Raw genomic sequence first — 22,945 nt, 5'->3', positions numbered from 1 at the left:
ATGTGGTTGTTTTGAAACCTGGCTCTTAGACTATTGATTTTCATGTTTTCTTTGAAGGTTTAGGAGAATAACTCTGTTTTAAACCTCTGTTTGTCAATGTCAGAACCAGAAAAACCCGAGAAACTTAAAGCCTTCAACGTTTCTGCACATTCCTTTTCTCTGCACTGGAGCCAACCCTCCGGCCATGTGGAAGGGTTTCGTGTGGATCTTGTTCCTGACAGCGGCTTTGTTACTATCAGAGATCTTGGCGGTAGCGAGTATCAGGTATAGTTTTCATTATCATACTTGCTAAGCCAACTTGTATTTGTATGTGGTCCAAATAGGAAAGTTCTTTATGAAACTCATCCACCATGAAAACTTACTCCTTTGAGAGTTTTTAAAAGCATAAGATGAAGACAAAAACACTGATGCTGAATTGATGAGTACACGTTTCAGCACCGGTGGACTGTTACCTTAGCAACGTCTATGTCTCTCTCTCTGTCTTTTTTTTTTTTTTTTTTTTAAGTCTAGCTTGAACCTACAGCCAGCCATCCAAGAGTTCATGAATAGTTTAACAAAGAAAGGGCAGAGCTATTGAGTAATCCAGGCTCATTAATTGTGCACTTGCCAGGAGGATCTGTCTTTAAATCATTAATGCAGGCAACATTTCTCTCTAGAGCCATCAGTGTGATTCCACTGCCTGAAAAATGTGATAATGATGGATTTTCTTATCATTTTTCTCTTAGTTTTTATTGGAACTTCAGAGACACAGGTATTTTATACACACTCTTAAAAAACCAGGGCTAAGCAATGGGCTATAGATTTCTTAAGACACTTAAGTAGTTGTTTCTTGTGACAATTAACTAAGACAGGTAGAAATGCTGATTTAGTCTTCAATAACAGTATGTTTTGTACGTTTTTATTTTATGTTATTTGGTAAATGATTATGTGATATAACTAACTGTTAGAAGGTATTGTGATAAATAGTGCAGAGTTGTGTAGTGAAGTGTTTAGTTTTTTTATTGTGATGGATTTATTATTTTAACTCTCTTGCTTTTTAAGATTTTAACACAATTATGTGTTTTTGGTGTTTTAGGTTGATGTTTCCAATGCTGTTCCAGGTACTAGGTACGACGTAACCATCTCTTCTGTTTCCGCTACAACATACAGCGCACCTGTTAGTAGAACAGTTACCACGAATGTGACAAGTGAGTAGATGTTTTCAAAGACCTTTTTTAAACCAAGTATTTGGAGCCAGTGTAAGTCTGTTGGATGGAAATACTTATACTGGCAATATGTGCATTGTATGCATGAAAACAGTTTAGTGATTAAAGCAAAATGGAAACTTTAAGAAAGTGATCTGTTTAGAACCTGTGTTCTACGGGTTCTTTATCTTCCGTTACTTTCAAAGAGCAAAGATAATTTCTCTGTACTGGTTTGTGAAATGGATCAGAGAGACTGTTATTGGGAATATTTAAATAATACAAAGCTATGAAAATAAACTCAATACACTTGCTCTGGAAGAATTACTCAGTTTGTAACACTGGTTCTTGTTTTCTTAGTTTTTGTGTATAAGGCTTCCATCAAGTAAGTTTCTTTTAAAAATGATTTGGCACTAAAAGTATATTTGGCATGTAGTATTTATTAGCGTTCCATTTTTTACATTCTTATAAAAGAATGTTTTTGGTATTCCCCACCCAAAGCATTTAATCTTTTTTTTTTCCTCCTGGTAGCAAAGCTCTTATTTAGGGAGGATAAACTTACATTTTGAGACCATTAGTCTTTGGGAACTTTAAGTCTACAATTTGTAAATATTTTTCTTACATATGATTGTGAAAATACAACAATTATCTGACCTTTTAACAATATGACTCTTTTGAAAAATAGAACCAGGGCCTCCAGTCTTCCTAGCAGGGGAAAGAGTTGGATCTGCTGGGATTCTTCTATCCTGGAATACACCGCCTAATCCAAATGGGAGAATTACATCTTACGTTGTGAAATACAAGGAAGTTTGTCCATGGATGCAAGCAGCATATACACGAGTTAGAGCAAAGGCAGACAGTCTGGAAGTTCTTCTTACTAATCTTACTCCTGGAACAACATACGAAATCAAGGTAATTATTTTGTAAATAGTTAGTATTAAAATATTCCATTCATTTTAAAAGTGAAAGCACTTTATCCCGCCAGGTCAAGCCTTTGCAGCTGAACGGAACGTAGCAAGTGACTGAAGGATGATCATCTGAGTCCATGGCCTCATTGCCCATCTGGGCTTTTCCAACCCGAACAGATGTTATAATCTCTTCATTTTTATGTGTATTTATATAATTTATCTATTTTAAAAAGCATTCGTTTAGTGACTTTTTAAAAAAAAAATTTCAATCAAATAATTTAAGCTTTGTAAGTGCATATGTTCTACTTTTTACTCAAACTCAAAGTTAGCTTTGTTATTTTTCTCTTAATCTTCCTGTATTTCCATGTCTGTCATTGAAATTTCGCATAATGGTTTGAAAGTTTCTAAGGAACCAGTTTCTCAAAGAACAATGAATTCAGTTAAGTTCCATTCAACAAATATTTCCTGAGCACTTATGCTGTCTTTTATGTTTATAAAAAATTTTAAATGCCGTTACAATGTTAAATATGCAAAATCTAAGAACATTTTACTTAAATATTAAATAAAGAAGAGCATATGAAAAGCATTCTTAAATTAGTTAGGCCATATGGAAATGTTTACAGTTAAGAGACATGCGTGATGTTTCCAAGGGGCAGTAAAGAATACAGGTACCCTTTCATTCCTCCCTAATTTCAATATACCGTCAGTATGTTACTTGAGTCTTGACTGTAGAGAAAAAACTGTGTAAATGTGTGATCATACATAACTGAGATGGCCATCTAGATGGAAAGACATGATAAAAGATATTTGCCTGTTTTGTTCTTATTGCAAGTATGCCTATTTGCAGAATTATACAGCACAATAAGGCCTGGAGAGCATGTATCAAGAGCAGGGAGTCCCCCAAATGATAAAAGGAAAAAAGAACCTTTTACTTCTGCAGGGTCAAAATCAAAGATTTGACAGCTGTATTCCCTGCAGAAACATGAGTTAAAAAGAGTAGGCAACCTTTTTCTAACTGACCCCTGAAAATTATATAGTACAGAGATTTTCTATCAATAAGCACACATTGAGGTTAACTTACATGTGAAGGTATGCTCTTTGGGATGATAAAGATTACATTTTAATGACATAAGAAGCTGTTGCTGATAGAAAGGTGATTTAGCCAACCTAGTGCTGCTTAGATCTATTTTTATGGAGTTTGAATTTTTATTCCCTTGAATTCTCTTATTTCAGGCCTATTGGGAAGCCCTTATTCTCTGTTTTCATCCCACACTTTATAAATCATTTTTGTGACCTTTACTCTGTTCAAGTAAATGTTAGGCATTGCAGAATTCCAAAGGGCATTTGACATGGTGCATTTGATATCTCTAAATGTAGATATCAAATTTACGTGATATGGGGAAAATATGTTATTTCATTTAGTTCTCAGAACAATCTTATGACATAGATACATTATTATTCCCATTTTAAAGGAAAATAGGACTTAGAACAATTAAGTAAATTGCTCAGAGCTGTTCATCTGGAAATGGATAGAGCTGCAATTTAAGCCAAGTTTGTCTCACTATAGGTTATGGCATTTGGAAAAGCTTAAGAGTTTTGTTCTCATTTATGACACTTTCTCTGCCTATTCTGGTGTATTTGACTAGACTATTCAAGTCAAAATTTTTTCCATCTTTCAAATTCTAGAATATTTAATCTAAATGATTAAATCACCTACTTATTTTTAAAAACCGTTTTCCTGAGTAATTTGCCTATCTAGATTGTAAACCTTAAATCAGACACCATATATATGGCCTCAGATTTATTACAGAAATAATCATGGTGTCTTACATAAAGTGAATGTAGTGGAAAGAGATTGATCTTTAGAAGTAAACACAACTTCAACTGAATTCTGGTTCAGCCACTTATTCCTGTGTGGTTTTGGGCAAGCTACTTGACCTCTCTCAACCAGTTTTCTCTTCTGTAAGATGTTTACAATAATACTTCACATTTTATGTGAATAAAATGAGATAAATAAATCCTTAGTCGATTTCTAGGTACACAGAAGTTGCTTAATAAATACTAGAAAGAATTGTTATTACTATCAATAGACATTAAACTTGCTTATTGATTTCTCATCAGGAATCTGAGAAATCTGTTGGTTCAAACTACGTTGCAAATATACCCTTAAGGGAAATGGAAATATGGAATGGCTCTATGTTTGCCTTCCACTTTGGGAGTATTGTAGGAATTAGAGGCGAAAGTATCTTCATCGTGTATCTCATGGACAAATCAAAGTTTTATTATTTTAGATTCTGTTTAATTAGAGAGTAAAAAGCTTGAATGTAATTCTTTTGGTCTATTCTAGGTTGCTGCTGAAAATAGTGCTGGCATTGGAGTGTTTAGTGACCCATTTCTCTTCCAAACTGCAGAAAGTGGTAATTTTCCTAAAGCATTTATTCTAAATTAACTTAGTTATGAGTCTTTGTCATTTAAAATAAATAGGGACATAAACAAAATCTGGCACTAAAATGCATAAAATTTTCAACAGCATGACCAATTACTTTTAGGGTCTTCTTGGATGGTAAATTTATTCATTAAAATATATATTGTTCTTTCTGATTGTAAAAGCAGTAAGTGTTATCTTAGAAAACTTTAAAAAGAGCAAAAATTAAAAAAAAAAATGAAAGTTATCCATGTCCCTGTTATATAAAAAAAATCTTGTTACCATTTTGGTGACTTTCTGGCTGAACTTTTTCCCTATGAATATGTGTCTGTGTGCCTCTATATTAGTGAAAGTAGACTTGTGTCATTTATGCAAGTTTATCGCCAGCCTTTTCCTCTTAACATGAAATCATAAGCATTTTTATGACATTAGACGTTGGAAAATGTGGATTTTAATGGTTACCATGCTATTCCATAACATGTAGTCATTACCAAACCGATTTAAGTTACTTCCATTCTCCCAGTGGCTGACAGGAAAAGTTGGATGCCATCCTTGATTTCCTCTCTCTCATAGTAACCCTAATCTATCAACAAATCCTGCCAGCATTGTATCAAAATATATCCTGAATCTCACCCCTATTGGTAATCACCCTGTCCCATCCACTGCCATTTCTTGCCTGAAAAATTGAATATCTCCTTACTGGTTTTCCTGTTTCCAACTTACTTGTCTATAGTTGACTCTTCCCAAGAGAGCCACATCATCTTTTGAAACATAATCAGAGTACATGACTTCTCTCTTCCTAACATGACCCCTGACTCATTGAGAGGAAGAACCTCCGTCCTTCCCGTGACCTGCAGAGCTCCACCTGCCCTCTCCCCTCTCTGACATCATCTCTTACCACCTCCCCTTCCTTTCATCTACTCTAGCCACACTGATCTGTCGTCTCAGGGTCTCTTCTCTTGCTGTTCCCTCTGCCTGGAATACTTTCACTAAATATCCGTAGAACTCTGTCCCCAGTTGGTCCAAATCTCACTTTACCTTTTCTGACGACACCTTCTAAAATAGCCCCTATTTCCTTCCATCCATTTGTATTTCCAACAAATTTATTTTTCTTCATTGGACCAGCCTGACATATAACACATTTACTTACTTACTTTTAATTGTAGCTATTAGCCTAGTAGAATACAAGCTTTGTGATAAATATAAGTTGTTATAGTATTGAAGTGATTTTATTTATTTAGCAATTCTGCTGTTTATTTATAAAGCAAACAGAACTAATAAATGGAAAAGCCGTTAAGTAAATAATGGTGTCTCCAATCAGTAGCAAATATATTTCTATTAAGCTTATATTCTAGTGGGATAAGATAAACAAAAAAATGAGTTAGTAATACATTAAATTGGGGAGAAGTGCTATAAAAACAGTTTCTACAATTTTGTGTAACTATAAATGTTCTATGTATTTAAAGATAAAAAAATCTCCCAGTAGTCTATGGCCAAAGGGATAAATTGAAATGTGCCCTGTGTGTCTAGAGAGGATTATGCAACTGTCAGTGTTTAAAAAAAAAAAGTGACAAGCTTTATGGCCCAGCTCTTATTTGAGATCCTGTCCAGGGACGCCTGTGATTACAGGATCTGTACTGTAAGGAGAATTAAGAGAAAATTCTGTATTTAAAATTGAAAATGAATGATTCATGAGATCTTTCTCTTGTTGATACTGAACCTACTGACATTCAGATTATTAGCACAACAAAAAATTGAGAAAACTATCATTTTAAAATTAAATATTCATTAGGATATAAAAGAAAAATTTATTACTTATGTTTTTAGTTTTAAGGAAAATACTTGGAATAATCTTTGAATGACTTAGTAATTAGTTTGGTCTTTTTTTTTTAAATGCTTATCTGATACAGCTTCTGGCAAAGCATGGTACATACAGATTATGATTTCAACTTGACAGTATTTTGAACTATAATAAAAATTTTTTTTGTTGAACTATAGTTGGTTTACAATGTTTTTTTTTAACATTTTTTATTGATTTATAATCATTTTACAATGTTGTGATACAATGTTTTCTTAATTTCTGGTGTACAGCATAGTGATTCAGTTATATATATTTATACTCCTTTCATATTCTTTTTTATTATAGGCTATTACAAGGTATTTAATGTAGTTCCCTGTGCTGTACAGTAGGATATATTCTGCTAACTGACATAATTTCTAGAGGTATTTACTCTCTTGGCAAGTTATGATTGGGACAAACTAGAGAAACTGTAGGATAGTGTGAAAATAACCCTGGAAATAGGAGTTTCACTCTGTTTCTGACTTGCTGTGTTTTCTTGGGCAAATTGCATAATTACATAATTGCTCTTGTCTTATCTTTAAAAAAAGAAAAAGTAAAGAGGTAAAAATGTAATGTCAATCTAAATTTAGTTAGATCAATTGTCTCTAATTTTTTCCCCAAGTACTTTTTTTTAGTTATGCTACATAGAACCAAAATTTAAGGACGATTTCTGCAGGATAAATAAACACCATTTTTAAAATATTATTATTATTATTATTATTATTATTATTATTATTATTATTATTATTATTATTATTATTATTATTATTCCAGAAGTAATTTCTTTCTCCATGAATAAAAATACTAGGAAAAGTATAAGGTTAACCTGTTACACGTACTAAGCTGATACTACATCCACAGGCACAAAAATCTCAGTTTTAACTTCCTGTGCAGCATTATTTCATGCAAATGCAGAATTTATTTTAGCTTTACAATATTAGAAATAGTTCTTGCATCTCCATTTCTAACTTGATGGATCCTTAGAAATGTAGGAAAGTTTTGTTTAGAACTCTTTGTATTGGATTTAGAAATTTATTTTCTGGGTAAAAAAAAAATGTATGTTCTGTATAATGTACACTTTGAAAAGTTGTAGGTACTTTCACGTACTTGTGTATTCCTGCAAGTCTTCTCTAGTTGTGTCCTGAAATTTTGTAGAAGACTTATCTTAAAGATGAAGTGAGCTTATAAACAGAACTTTTTGGTACTTTAGTATCAAGTATTTACTTGGATCAAAATGGATAAATTCACTGTAAAAATCAAGAGATGATGGGGTTTTGGTACCTAAAAGTCCAAAAGTAGAAACTGGAATATTTAAACTAGGGAAGACCTGCCAACTGTAGAAAGAGCCAGAATTAGTCTTCAGACACCATGAAGTCACAAAAAGAAAACACAGATTTTATTGAGACAAAAATAATGTAAAGTAAGTTAATAAAATTAACCTCTTTTTAAACTAAATGTTGTTTAACAGGTTTAATTGTTTTCTATCTACATAAGGTATTTGGTCTACTTTTAAAAATATTTTGAAATCATGCTTTGGAATTTAATAAAGGTTTGATTACCTTATGAATTCAAATTTCTCTGCACATTGAGTGGTTCCTCAGTGACTGTTGTTTAAGGCCCATTTGGAAATGGGCCAGCTTGAGTGCAGTTTGTTTTATTTATATATATACATTTCAGGCATTCTTATAAAATTTGCATAATTTAGACAAATAAGAAATATAAAAGCATAATTAAGATTAATGTTAAAGCTTTGATTCTTTGACAAACATTTTCCTTTTGCTTTATTGTACTTTATCTACCCCAAAGAAATTTTTGTGTTAAATCTTTAGTATCAGAGAGCTATCATATTGTCATTATCCTTCTCAAGCTTTAAATCCATTGGTCAGTTTCCCTTGAAGAAAAAAATTTCTGTCCATTATTTTATCCATTATTAATAATTAATCACCCTCCCAGATTGTTACATTGTGTTTTTTTCATTCAAATGCAGCTGTTCTTAAGTATCTTAATTTCTACTGTTTAACTCATATCATTTGTATACAGCTCTCCTTCCCAGGACGTAACTTTCTTATACAATTTATATGGCTTTCATTTACAAATCATATTTTGGCTTTCTTCTCTACAATGTACACCTAAACTCTAGTTACTTGGTTTCTTTCTACTAAGTACTTTTACTATCATTTATATTATTTTTTTCTCAAATATCTTGTTCTGTTTTTCTTTCTTTCAGTAGTGACTTGTCACGATTGTTCTGTATTATAAAGGGCCTTGATTATTTACTCTACTTCATCAGTTTTGCATAACTTAACCTGAATTAATAGGTATTTTTCTTCATTTGGGCTTCATGTTTATCTCATCCCAACTAAAATTATAGCCTACAGATTATTATTATGCAGATGATTAATAATTGATAACAAAGTATCATGAGTTCTGATGAAAGTTGATTTTGAGGGTGTATAAAAGTCAAAATATAATAACCACAAGCAATTGGCTGATATCTACTTTATAGTAGATACTAAATATTAACATGCATTCCAGAGACCCAGGTGTGCTTTTTGGTGCAGATGGTTGGATAATGGTTTGAATTCGCCACTTCTTCATTATCTAAGAAATTTACATAATTCCAGAATATTTTAGGAAGTAAGATATTCAGTATTCAAATTTGTATAACACAAACAGCTATTGATAATTTTTCAGACTTAATTGAAATAATTTATTGATGGATATATTGGCCAAATAAACGTGAAGTAAAGCTTTTTTGCCTCTTAAACACAACTCTTTGGGCCCAGTTTCCAGTTATTTATTTTAGGCAAAAATTAAATATACTTTTAGAAGTATTACCCAAGTAAGTTTTATCCAATATATTGTGTATTTAATTTCATGTAATATGGGAAATGTAACATCCCAAATAGGTAAATGCTATTCTAAGTTTCATAACAATGTTTTTTCCTCTCCTTCAATCCCTCTCCCTTCCCCTAGCTCCAGGAAAAGTGGTGAATCTCACAGTCGAGGCCTTTAACTATTCAGCAGTAAACCTGATTTGGTATTTACCTTGGCAACCAAATGGCAAAATTACCAGCTTCAAAATAAGTGTCAAACATGCCAGAAGTGGGATAGTAGTGAAGGATGTTTCAATTAGAGTGGAGGACATCCTGACTGGGAAATTGCCAGAATGTAATGTAAGCATCATGGAACATTTTCTATGTCTCAAAATTTTTAGGTAAACTTACACCTTAAGGTTTCCAGTGTATGAATACTGTATATTTTACCAAAGTGATTACTAGTTATTTAATTACATAAGTATTAAGTTATAGTATCATGTTATGTACAGTTGGCAATATTCAAGGTAGAGTTAGAGTAGGGTTTGAGAATAGTGAGATATCAGAATCACTTTGCGAGCTCTGGAAACACTGAAAGGCACAACATTTGTGATAGCCCTTGGAGGCAGGATAAGTGGAGATTATGTGAGGGTGGAGGTTGGTTACTTTATAAGCCATGAAGTGGGAAAATACAGGATATCACTGGAAAAAAGAATACTCCTGTGTGACGGGAGGAGAGGGGAATAGTGAAGGTTAAGTTTGTGAAAGTAGATTGTTTTTGTTGTATATTATCTTTAGTGAAGACTTTGTTATAACTCTAGACGTTGCTGTGAAATCCCTGGAAGTACTGTAATAATGCTTTTTAAAAAGTAATTTTGGTGATCTTTGTGATATTATTGATGAAGAAACAAACAAAATTACTTTTGTTTTAAATGCCTCAAGTTATAAAAGTCTCAAAAAGTTTTAAATTAGGATATATTTCTAATACAAACAGGCACACACACACACATACGCATATATGTTCTATTGGCTTTATCTTTCAAATACTTACACAGAAAAAAAAATGATAGTGACAGTCAGAAAGGGACCTGGGACCTATGCTTGAAATTTCACAACAGGGAAAACATTTCATCTCTTTGGCTCTTGCCCTTCTAATATAAATTGAAAAAATTCTTGTTAATGATTTTGCTATGGTTTTACCTTTATTCAAAGCCACATGAAATTCTATTCATAAGAGAGATTTAAGGTAGAAGGAATGCAATAAATATGTTCTGTTCTAAAACTGTGGACAATGGTATTAATGGTATAACTGTGAACAATAAATGGTATAAATAAAATCTAGCAAATTTGTCCACAGTTATAATGGGTAAATTAATCTGTTAAACTCTTTATCATACACATTCCGATACCAATTAAGAATAGCATTTGTAGTATAAAGAAAAACATGGATTACACTTACATCTTCACCAAGTGATACCATATTGTTTTTCCATTGATGTTTGTTTTATTCACTAGGATAATAATGAGTCTTTTTTATGGAGTACAACCAGCCCTTCTCCAGCCCCTGGTAGAGTTACGCCTCCATCACGCACCACGTATCCTTCGAGCATGCTGGCACGGAGTAACATTAACTCTGTGTGGAAAGAGCCTATCAGTTTTGTAGTGACACACTTGAGACCTTATACAACGTATCTTTTTGAAGTTTCTGCTGTTACGACTGAAGCAGGTTATATCGATAGTACGATTGTCAGGACACCAGAATCAGGTATGGCTTCTTCTTCTTCTTCTTCTTCTTTTTTTTTTTTTTTTGTAGGGAAAAAAGTTAAATTATTCATAGAATAATCTTTAATTTTTTCATATAGATATTTTTGTTAAAACCCTCCTTCCCTTTCAGTAATTTTTTTTCTCCCTTATAATAACAAAAAATAGGCATCCCATCTCGAGCATCTTCAATTTTAGTACTCTTTTTTGATACAAACATAAGCCGCTAAAAGGAGAAAGGAGATTTGAAAGAAAAGACTCTTGAGCTGATAACCGTGATACTAGATCAGCTTTAAGCATTCTGTGATCTCAGCAGTTTTTCATAATCATCTCTGCCCTTCTACATCTTTTATAGTCATCTGTAGGTGACTTCTCTCACTGATATTGCTGTTACCAGGTGTGGAGATAACTCCTGCAGGAGCAGAAATATCATGAGGTTGACATTTCATTACCAGATAAAAACAGTAGTTAAAAAATACCTACCTGTAGCCTCTTTGTACTACAGTTTCCTTACGTGAAAAATGGAGGCAGGAATAGTATCTGTCTTAGGAAGATGGTGTTAGTGCTAAATGAGTTATAATTAGGTACTATTATTACTACTAAATTCTAAGAGTACATATTTCTGGATGTGATATTTATATATTTAGCTATGATATTATATCAGTGTCCATATAAATGTATATATATACACACACATGCATATATAACCATACTACATAATACCATACTGAATCTATAGTATCAGGCATTGAGTCATGATTGATAATTTGGGGGGTTACTGGAAATTATTACTGATAGGATAATTTCACTATAGTGTAGTATTTTTTTCTGATGATGTAGGTATCAGGTCTTATTATTTCATTACATGTAAGGTTGAAATTTTTCTTGATTTAAATATTTTTGACTCAGAACATTTCCTCTTCCACACTCTTAAATTCTTACAGAAAAGAAAGAAAGAGAAAGAATTTCCTGTGGGTCACACAACGTGAAGTTTGGTAGACAAGAACTTTGTTTTTAAAAATATTTGGAATGTTTCATTTCAATTAAAAGAAAAAGTAAAATATAGAAACATCTATGAAAAACAGACTGTTTTAAAATATCATTATTAGTTTTATATGTTACCAATATTACATTAGAATGTAAGTTGTAAATTTCCTCTCAGAACCAAATACAGATATTGATACTGATACAAAATTGATGTTGATACAAAAAATAAAATCACTACCAATAGATTCTGAAGATTAAGTTATTCCTTTGACCCATCTACCTGTTTATACCCGAGGGGCAATGTTTATCAAGCCAGATACCCAGGGCTTGTTGACTGCAATACATGTAAATGCTTCAGAGCAGTGTAACTGTACAATGAACCGTATAGGAATGAAGCACCGTGTGTAATCATATACAGCATTAAATAAAACTAGTAATTGTTGCCAATAAGAATTTCATCTAATGATCCACCACTTACTCAAATTCTTCAATCATAGTCTATTTTTTGCTTTTTTTAAGTGGAAAAAAAGTTTGATGTGTGATATTTTATTTTTTCTTCTGATTCTGTGTTTTGTGTATTGAATAAGGTCCTTTAACGTAAATTTTAAGTATTTATCTATTATTTATTCATTTTTTTCTCTATAATTATTTTAGTGCCTGAAGGACCACCACAAAACTGTATAACAGGCAACATTACAGGGAAGTCCTTTTCAATTTCATGGGACCCACCAACTATAGTAACAGGAAAATTTAGTTACAGAGTTGAATTATATGGACCATCAGGTAAGTATTAATCAGTTTTGTGTTTACCATTTGGAGTAAAAATTATATAAAATAAGTTACTATTATCAAACTTTTTCAGTATAAAACTCTTTATAGAAGACCCTGTAATTAAAGCGAATAATAGAAAACTAATAAGGAAGGTGAGGCTCTCTGAACTTTTTGTTTAAAACCATAAGTATCTGTAAGGATGGTAAAACACTGTCCATGTTCCATATTTCATGACAAAGAGCTGAAAGAACAAGAGATAACTCCTCAAGAAGAGAAGTGTTAGAGGAGATACATGTCTTCAAATATTTGAACAGGAGGACTTTGACTTACTCTGATTGCAAATAGATTTATGAAGAACAATGGGCTTGGTTATATTAAATCAGATTTCTACTTAGAATAAGGAAACCATTTCTAATAATTGGAGCTCTCTAAAAACTATATGGGCAACTTTATAATATAGCAGTTAATCTTTATAAAGAAGCAGGAGCTGGACATCCACTTGCCAGATATTTTGAGGGATTCATAAACTATTGTTCTAAGTTAATTAAGTAAACTCTAAAATTCTTTTGTAATCTGAGGTTCTATGGCTCTGTGAATAATGAAATAACATATGCTAACATATTATCATTTACTTGGAAGAATGGAAAAATAGATGAAGGTCCAGATTACTCATTTTAAAACTTCCAGGGATCTATCATGAATTACACGAGTAACCTTTATTTCTCATCCCTAATTACCTTATGCTCTTAAAATTCCGAAATAATTGTAGACCTAAAACATGCTGGTCTTTTTTTTTCCCCTCTTGCTTCAATATGCAGACACACATGGATACCCAGACACACCTTTTCTATTTGGGATTATTTTCTAAAACTTCCTCTTTTGTCTGTGAGGCTGATAAGTCAAGTAAGATGCATCTAGCAGCTATCATATTTAGCAACATGGAAGTCATTAGTGATCTTAACAAGAGCAGTTATGATGCAGTATGTGGGGTAAATGCCTGATCGGAGTAGATTTAAGAAAGGATGGGAGAAGAGCATTGGAGCAGTGGGTGATGGACAACTCTTTTGAGTTTTGCTGCAAAATGAAGCAGTGAATGGAAGTGGGGATTGGGAGTGGAGGTAAGCAGAGCTAACAGGTTTTCTTTTCAGAGGAAACAAAGCATGTTTGTTTGCTGATGGGAATAAAGAAAAAAGGAAAAAACGATGTAAAAAGGCAAGAATTATTGGAAAGATGTTTTCGTGTAGGCAGAAAATGAGATCTTTGGCTCAAATGTAGGGAATGGTTTGAGATAAGAATACAGATGCTTTGTCCATTGTAACAGGTTGTGAGGCAGAGTCTATGGGTGCCGATGCTATAAATAGGTATGATTAATTTTTCCAGTGTAATGAGAAGCAAGACCATCAACTGGGAAGAGAAAGTGTAAATGTTCATCTAGAAGAGTAGAGAGTGACTGCCCTAGTGAAGTTGAGTGAAGTGCTGGGCACCATTTAGAGCTCAAGCATGGGGATGAATTAAGTGATATCAGTCAGAGCAGATTTGTGTTTTTCTCCAGCTCCCTTCATTAAGAGAGGGCTTAGGTAAGGCAGTGATTATTATTGACAATGACATTGAGGCTGGATGAAGAGTGGACATCAAGTGGTGAGGAACCAAACCAAATAAAATAAGTAGTAAGATAAATGAGTTGGAGGTCCTGGGGGACTGAAAAATTGTTGGTTCTGGCTTCTAGAATAAGTGAGCAGGAGATAGGAAGCGTGGTCAGGGACAGCTACATGAAATTGAGATAATGGAGGATTTGCAGTTACTGGTAACAGCACAGTCTAATTTATGACCATGAGGGAGTGACTGAGATAGGGTGGAGGACTAGATTATTTAAGGAGAGCTTGGAATGGTTTAAGGATTCTCTCCAGGGGTATTGAAATCATCACATATTCAGATGGCAGCATTGAAGAAAGTGACATCGAAGCAGGAGCTAAACCATCCAGAATGAGGGTGGGTGACCCCGGGATTGGAAGATGACTACAACCACGAGAGTTGGTGGATGTCATTGATGACATGAGAGCTGCAGCTGTGAGCTTTTCTATGGAGGGAGCCAGAATAGTCTATGACAGGGCACTGAGGAGCAAGGGGAACATATACCACACCTGAGCGCCTAGTCACTTGAGGGCTCTGGGGAAAAATAGACTGTCACTATTTGGGTTGGCTGCAGGGAACAGCAGCAGCGTTCTTAAGGTGGAACCGGGTTTAAGTTAGAGCAAGAAGGTGAAAGAACTCTTCAGAGGTAAGGTTGAGATTTAAGGAATTTTGCTTAGAAGCTAATAGAGAAATTTTCTCAGTATATCTTTTTATAGCAGATAATGAGACTATTAGCATTTTAATTAAATGAATTTGAGTATCAAACATTGTTACTGTTTTATGTTGGTAAAAACTAATGTGTCCCTTTTAAATATGTCAAAAATAAAGTTGTAGTTCAACAGCGCCTTATGATTATGTAAAAGTATTTTTAAACACAGGAAGATTTTCATGTTTTTTCCAGTTTAATTAAATTGACATCAATGCAATACTATGAGAGCTAAATGTTTAAAATATATTCACTCTTAAAATTTTCATAACAAAGGTTAACACTATAATTGCTCTGTACTTAAATGTGAGAATGATTACATACTTGATGAATAAATAATCCAAAGTTATCTTTTGCGTTTTGCAGGTCGGATTTTGGATAATAGCACAAAAGACCTTAAATTTGCATTCAGTAATCTAATACCATTTACAATGTATGACGTGTATGTTGCAGCTGAAACCAGTGCAGGGATTGGACCCAAGTCAAATATTTCAGTCTTTACTCCTCCAGAAGGTAAGAATATCTCCTTTAGTGTGTTAATGAGAATATTATTGCATTGGTTGGTTAAACGTTATATTAGAATCTACTTGGTTTATATTTACCCAATTCGTGTTATTTCCTCATCAGACTGCTCCCTAATACATTCTGAACGTGTGTTCCTCAGAAGATTAAACCCATAGCGTGCTTCAGAATAAGAGAGACCAAAGATCAACTAAGATTAGGAACCATGAAGTGCAGTATCAGCCTACATGATTCACAATCAATATTGGCAAAATCTCAAGAAGACTTAAACAAATAAACACCTTTAACATGATTTAACCCATATTAGTTAACATAGACTATTTTCCAACATAATAATGTTCAGAGGAATCCATATATCCCACAATGACTATAATAAAGTATATTTATAATCACAAGGACATTCTAAGCAAGGGGTGATTCCTGGAAGGTGCATAATACAAATTTACCAGCCTAGACTGAAATTATTTAAAAAAATTCTCCCAAAGAAATTTTTTATTTGTGTATATTAAAGATCACAGTTTTAGGAAAATTGTAGTGTTTAAAAAAAATGTCACCATACCATGGCGCAACCTGTTTTCTGGGCCCACACCAAGCTTGCTCAGTGCTGTCATTTCTATTTAATTGTAAGATTGCAATTATTGTAGATTGTAATTATTGAGAATACAGTATTTTCTTTACAATTACACTAAAACTTGAAAAAGTTTTCAGATTTTGTTTGTGTGATAGCTAACATATAGTAACATGTGAATTAAATACACACGTGTGCACATAGGCACCTGCACACCAACACACACAAGACTGGGAGTAACGTCATCAGATAAATCATTCAAGTGTTTGACCATGAGAGGGCAGCAACTATTAGGGAATTTTGTCCTCTTCTCTTTTCAAAGAACAATTAACCGCTGATAGCATTTTGCTGTTAAAAGAATGTAAAAGTTATATCGATCTGAAATGAAAATCTTAATGTGTATATAGTTTCAATACACAGATTAAAAAAGAGATGCACACTCATAAGCCAAATGTTCTTATATTTTCAAATCAAATTTTTTCCATTCCGTTTCTCTCAGAAGAGTCTTAGCATTATATGTCTTCTCCATTAGACTTTAAGTGTCCCCCATCTCCACCTGAACCTGCTCTTCATTTTCAAGAAATCTAGGCAGATTTATGGGTGGCTATCAAACACCACAACGCAACCTGACCCTCAGCAAACTAGAGCCCTTGACTTTGGTTTTAATAACATTTTCTCAGACAACCCAATTGACCAACTAATTTCTATTCTCATGTTATGTAACTAAAATCCAGTCTTCTTTCGGGTCAAGCTGATTTTGGTGCTCCTCAGCTGAACCCACAGTTTAAGATTTTTGTTTCATTGTCATTATTCTTCGCCTACAGCATTTGACAAAAACAGGGAAATAGATAACACATTGCCACGTATGATGCTGTGTTGTTTATTTTGGATATCACTTAAATGTCTCTTTCCCTTTATTTTTTCCTGACAAAATAATAAGTAGAATTCTAAGGACATAGTTCAATATATTTCACATTATTTTTCACACCAAATTATTTTGAATAGATAACTATTCGCCCTGCATAGCGAGCAGCTTATCCTAAGTTTTTTCATACTGTCTCCTGAGCTACTCACCGGATAGACCCCATCCAGGTGGCTCTCAGGAGGACCCCCTGGCAGCAGGTGGGCTTCTAGAAGGGCAGGAGAGGCGCAGTTCTTCCCTCTGCATGCCAGCCTCCTCCCGGCGGAGTTCTCAGGGGTGGTTCAGTCTTAGGAGGAATTTCAGTGGACTGTAGGCTCTGACAGCAGTAATTAATCCTGGTCCCACTAATTAAAACTTTGCATTAAAGTAGTCTTTAAGCTACATGAGAACAATCTAATAACTCATTAGAACTCTGCACTTTCAATTAAAATTGATACTATAATTTTAGATTTTTCTTTTCATTCCTTAATACAGCAGGGTTCTTTATATTCTAATTGAAGTTGCTCTATTTTCTTCTCCATATTTAAAAGTAGTCTATAGTGTATTTAAAAATTAATTAGGATCAGCTTTTAAATTAACATATTTTAAAACAACTGGGGTTCTAAGAAATCTTCAGATAGTCATAGAAAAATAGAGTTGATTTCTAATAGAAAATATGTGTCAACATATTATAATGGGGCTGATTTTATTAACACTGAGATTGTTACGGTCCACAGTCTACTTTGATTATCAAAGAAAATCAACATGCTGTTGTTAAAGCAGTTATCCTATGCATTTTGTAAGGTTTCTACTTACCCCTTAATATTTTACTGAACAGATTTCTACATAGGCATGAAGAAGAGAAGATTTTACAAAATTTGGCAATTTAATCATCTCTAAAGGTATAAAATAGCAGAGTTGCCCACTCCAAAATGAGCCAGTGTTGCTGAATATAATATAGGCAACAGCATTTTCTTATTATTTGGGGATTAAAAAATCTTATGTAAAATTTGCTGGTTCAGTATCCCCTTAAACTTCTCTGTAATTAGTGTCAAATATCTTTTAAGGAGGTTACCATTTCTTAAAAACAAAATAGTGAAATCCATATTTACTCCTCTATAAGAAGACTATGGATGTGAAGACTTTTGTCCTCACTGATGTCAACTTGCTACTTTCTGCAAATAGTAGTAGCATCTTTGTAGGGAAATCACTGAGAGACTTGTCAGCTTTGTGTTTTTCAGGATGCTCTATGACTTATTTTTTCAGTAGATTTTTTTAAAATGCACTTCTAATGGAAGTTTAATTTGCTAGATAATGGCAAAAATTATTTTAATGCATTTTCTTTACCCTGTGCCATTTGTCTCTATTTCATTTTTTTAAGGAGTTTTTCATTTGAAAACTTAGTTATTTGAGTTACGTTGTACCAATTATATGTATCCTCTGTTTCTCATTTACTAGTAAAATTTATAGATGTGTTGACTTGAGAATGATTCTTAGGTAGTCCCCATGGACAACACCTTCAGAACTGAGGCTGAACCATGAATAATTGCCTTGTGTGTTTGATTTTCTTTAGTTAATTTGGTATCAATATTAAAGGAGTTTGATCTAATCCACACTTCTCTGGTTTCTCCATAAGAATTTGTGGTGTAACATATCGAGTGTCTTTCTAAAGACAAGATACAATACTGTCTACTCCCATTTCCTTTATTCTCTAGGCTTTTTCTTTTGTTAAAAAAAAAAAAAGAAAGTGAAAGAAGTTTGCAGTCATTCTTACACAAGTTTGGAATCCATTTTTTGGGTAATATAGAACCACTTAACCTTTACTTGGATTGTAATTTTAGGCATTACTGTCATGGGGCAATACTTACCAAGTTTTATTTATATATATATATATATATATATATATATATATATATATATATATATATATTCTGATCTGCTGGGTAATTTTTGGTATCCTACTACATTATTTTGTTGCATCACATGAAACTGACCAATTCATTGTATAGTAGACAGAGTTGAGTTACCTGATTAATCTGATCAATGTAGTCATTAAATTGGCATCTTTAGTTGAGATTCTACATAAGCTCAAATTCAGTGGAAAAATGCCAAATCTCCTTTATGATTTATGTTATGCAGTACTGACTAAAACTGTCTGCATAGCTATCCTAAAATACAATGTGAAGGAAAGGTAGAATTGGACCTTTGTGTTTAAATGGCTGTGTTATTTTCACACTACACTGTTAATTGGAAAGTTCCTCTCCTCTTGAAAAAGTATATTGGTAAATATGATGGTAGAAACATAAGCTTTAGGAAAATATATGTTAATGAAATAAAACTTGTATAAGAGGTAGCCTGTGCAAAGGACTTATTCTGTCTTATTCCTCCCTCTACCCTCAAGTGCCTAGAATGGTGACCATAAGATGAATGCTCACTCTGTTGAATGATGAATGAATCAATCAGGAATGGTAGGGTCCTAGCCTACAACTCTTCCTCCATCCTTCAAAGAGGTCAAACAGTTTTTTTTTTTTTTCAGATTAGAACACCTGTGGGGAAATCCTTCTATATGGAGATATACCAAAATGTTTTTAGAAAAAAAGAGAATTCCAAGAATAAGCAAATTAGAGGTGTACCCATGTTTATTTCTCAGGTTTGAGCCCAGGTTTTCTCCATAATGGACACTGGAAACTTGACCGCAGTAATCAAATAATATGGTCAGTCCAGAATGACTTATTTATCCATCTAGCCATTAACTATTGAACAAATATTTGGAATTATTTATATTGGTACCATATCTAGGAGGCTTCTTTTTTTTTTTTTTTTTTTTTTTTACTGGTTACTTTGTAGAGACACATTAACAAAGAAACAATTCAATCTATTGGATGAAAACTCCATACAGTTTACTGTGTGGTTTACTTAAGCATAATTAGGTTCATTATTATAAATAATACTTACATGAATTGTGATACAAATTTTCAGTTCCTTTCTGTTACCTTAAAGAACAGAGTCATTTTTCATTTGTATTATACCCCTAATGTATCACTCCTCTTCTAGGTGGAATTTACTAAACATACTACTGTGAAATATCTCAGCTTAAGAAAATGAGTTTAATATGTACCACATTGTAATCATAAGGGATAATACTTTTATGTCACATTTTTTCTTTCTTGAACCAACATTTTGTAAAGTCATTTGAACCATTTGTTTCTTATAATAACCTGGTATAGTGATAGGACCAATATAACACCCATTTATAGATAAGAAAACTAAAGATAGAGGGGTGAATTAGCTATTTATAATCACAAACTGATCTATATACAAAAAATGGACAAAAGCCCAGAGCAGCTTTATTTTTGGTTCATTATTTTGTGGCACTGTTTTCCTAGATGTTGCACTTGGTGACAAATATGTATGTATGTATGTATGTATAATTGGCTTGCAATATTATATTAGTTTCTGATGTACAACATAGTGATTTGATACTATTATACATTACAAAATGATCACCACTCAGTGACTTTCAAATGAGAACTTGTTTAAGTACTTGGTACTTCATCTTAAATCCATTGTTACTCTTTCCCTCTTTTTCTTTCTATTGCAAAGAGTGAGGGCACCTGAAATCTGAGTCACATAATTAATTTGTAAAATCAGCAATCAGTCAACTTTTTAAATAATTTTATGTAATAAAATTAAACTAGCTTAACTGAATTTACCAACTACATGGTATTACATTCAAAGTGTTCTGGATATTTTTTGTATGTTATAATTATTATAAAGCCTTCAAGATTTCTACTGGACATTAATCATCCATAAACAACTTTCTCTGGGAAGTTATTTTTGTTAATTTGTTTTGAACAAGTGTTACGACATTTTGATTTGGGGAAATTATTCCACGCTATCCTATTTCTTATGTACATTTTTTTAGAACAATGTGTAGAAATTTAACTTTAAATATTTGTATACTTAAAGAATCTTATATATTTTTAATTATTAATAAATAAGTAAATTGTTTTAGTCTATTTTCTAATAGAAGTGCTTACATATCTTAAATCATGAACAAAGAATGTAGAGAATTTTAAAAATTTGAGAGTGTATTTTTAATTTTCCCTCTCCTTATTTTGTTTTTCAGTTCCTGGTGTGGTGTTTGGCTTACAGGTTGCAGAAGTAGAAGCCACGCAAATAAGAATTACTTGGAAGAAACCACGACAACCAAATGGAATTATTAACCAGTACAGAGTAAAAGTACTAGTTTCAGAGACAGGAGTAATTTTGGAAGATACTTTGCTCACAGGGAAAGATGAGGTACTGCACTTTAATTTCATTACTTGGTGAGCCCTTTCTACTTGGTTCTGGCCCAGATAACTTTGAAGATTTGCCACCAGAATATTTGACAAGCTTCAAAGTTCAAGTGAAGTGAATTTAGGCATGTAGATAATCTAGCTCAATCATATTTCATTTTAGGACATAGACTATTAGTTCAGTGCTATTATTCTTTTTCAGCATCTGAAAAATGTTAATTGAGTAATTCAGCGGGATTAAAGTTACTTCCTTAAGTAATGGTTATTATGGTAATTAAGTTAATGAATTGTTTGGAAACTCCTGTTATGATTTAAATCCTCATTCTAAGGCTGTGTTTGCAATTTTGAACAGTTGCCCAAGAAAGACACAATGATTTTAGTTGCTGTTGTTGACAAATGATTTGTCCTATTTAGTCTTAGGAAGCCAAATTTCTCAAAGTGGCCTCATTTAAAACAAACAAACAAAAAAACCAATGCACATTTGATTAAAGAAATCAAATAAGTAAGAGAGATGAAGTCAGTTCAGAGGTACAAGAGGACAATGTGTTTGCTTCTGTTCACCCTGAAAGTCTTTTCCTCCCCTTTGTTTCCATTAGAAAATACAAGCAGATTTTCCTCCATTGCCTTCATTCACCTCACCCAGCCAGCAGTTCATCTGTGAATTTCCTCTAAGATTCCAGACTAGTCATATCCAGATATTGGCAGCTCCCGGGGCACACAAAAAATAAACATACTTAGGACCAGTGAGTGTGTCAATCACTGCACCTTGGAGGCACTACCTGATGGTTATTTAGCAGTTGGCTTCCTAATTTGGTCTTTTGGTCCAGAATCCCTGCTTCTTTTAACTGTGCTGTTAGTTTTCCCCACACACAGTGGTCCATCTATTCCTAGTCCCAGCCTTCCTCCATTTCTGTCCCCTACCTAGAAGTTGACCTTATTATATGCTCAGTGCACTCTGGCCACCCAGGAGTTCTTGCTCCAAGTTGTTTGACATCTCTGTCCCAGGGTTAAACTTTAATCCAATGCTGACTCCATTCCTTTGTGCAGAAGACGCTGAGTCATGCTTTCTCTGATACTTTAGTTGACAACTCCGGCAAAGGGCTTTGAAAGCTTAACCCTCTGCTCCTGCTGAGAAGGCCTTAAATTAGATACGTTGCTTTTTTAGGACCAGGTGACAGGTCTCGCACTTCTGCCAATGACATCTCTTGAATGGCCAGCCAAACCTGTTTTTTCTCTTGAAACTAAGAGATTCTAGAAATACTTCTTTGTGATTCTGCCTCTATCTATATGCTCTGCAATCCCTGTGACATAGTAGAGAGAACATGAGTTTTGGTATTGTACTGATCTGGATTTATACTCTGATTTGGTTACTTACTGGGCTGTACAGGAGAGAGGTTGTGTGTGCAAACCTAGGGGACGGAATGCTTAGGTTTAAGCCTTGGTTTTGCTCTTACGAATGGTTTAACCTTGAGAAAGTTGGCCTGACCTCTCTGAACTTCACTTTCTTCTCTAAGGTAGGGACTATAAGAGTCCCTGTAACACAGGGTGGTTAAGGAGGATTTAATGGGTTAATGTGTATAAAGAGCTTAGAACTCTACCTGGCATATAGTAAGTCTCATGTTAAATAAT

The 22,945-nt window shown here is 33.4% G+C and overlaps 1 protein-coding gene across 1 annotated transcript in view; it reads left to right on the top strand.

The window, feature by feature from the left end:
- Positions 1-682: 682 nt before the first annotated feature.
- Positions 683-22,945, top strand: part of PTPRQ (protein tyrosine phosphatase receptor type Q) — a 179,051-nt gene continuing 156,788 nt past the window's right edge. Inside the window, exons 1-9 of the mRNA XM_032493701.1 lie at positions 683-751; positions 1,076-1,187; positions 1,867-2,093; positions 4,437-4,506; positions 9,331-9,530; positions 10,686-10,935; positions 12,573-12,701; positions 15,394-15,540; positions 21,148-21,320. Coding sequence (XP_032349592.1) covers positions 695-751; positions 1,076-1,187; positions 1,867-2,093; positions 4,437-4,506; positions 9,331-9,530; positions 10,686-10,935; positions 12,573-12,701; positions 15,394-15,540; positions 21,148-21,320 — 1,365 coding nt within the window. The 5' untranslated portion in view covers positions 683-694. The remainder of the gene's footprint in view (positions 752-1,075; positions 1,188-1,866; positions 2,094-4,436; positions 4,507-9,330; positions 9,531-10,685; positions 10,936-12,572; positions 12,702-15,393; positions 15,541-21,147; positions 21,321-22,945) is intronic.

This window comes from Camelus ferus, chromosome 12 (genome assembly GCF_009834535.1).
Source record: "Camelus ferus isolate YT-003-E chromosome 12, BCGSAC_Cfer_1.0, whole genome shotgun sequence".
Classification (NCBI taxonomy): domain Eukaryota; kingdom Metazoa; phylum Chordata; class Mammalia; order Artiodactyla; family Camelidae; genus Camelus; species Camelus ferus.
Note: the sequence above shows the minus strand (reverse complement) of the source record. Positions and strands in the feature narration are given on the sequence as shown.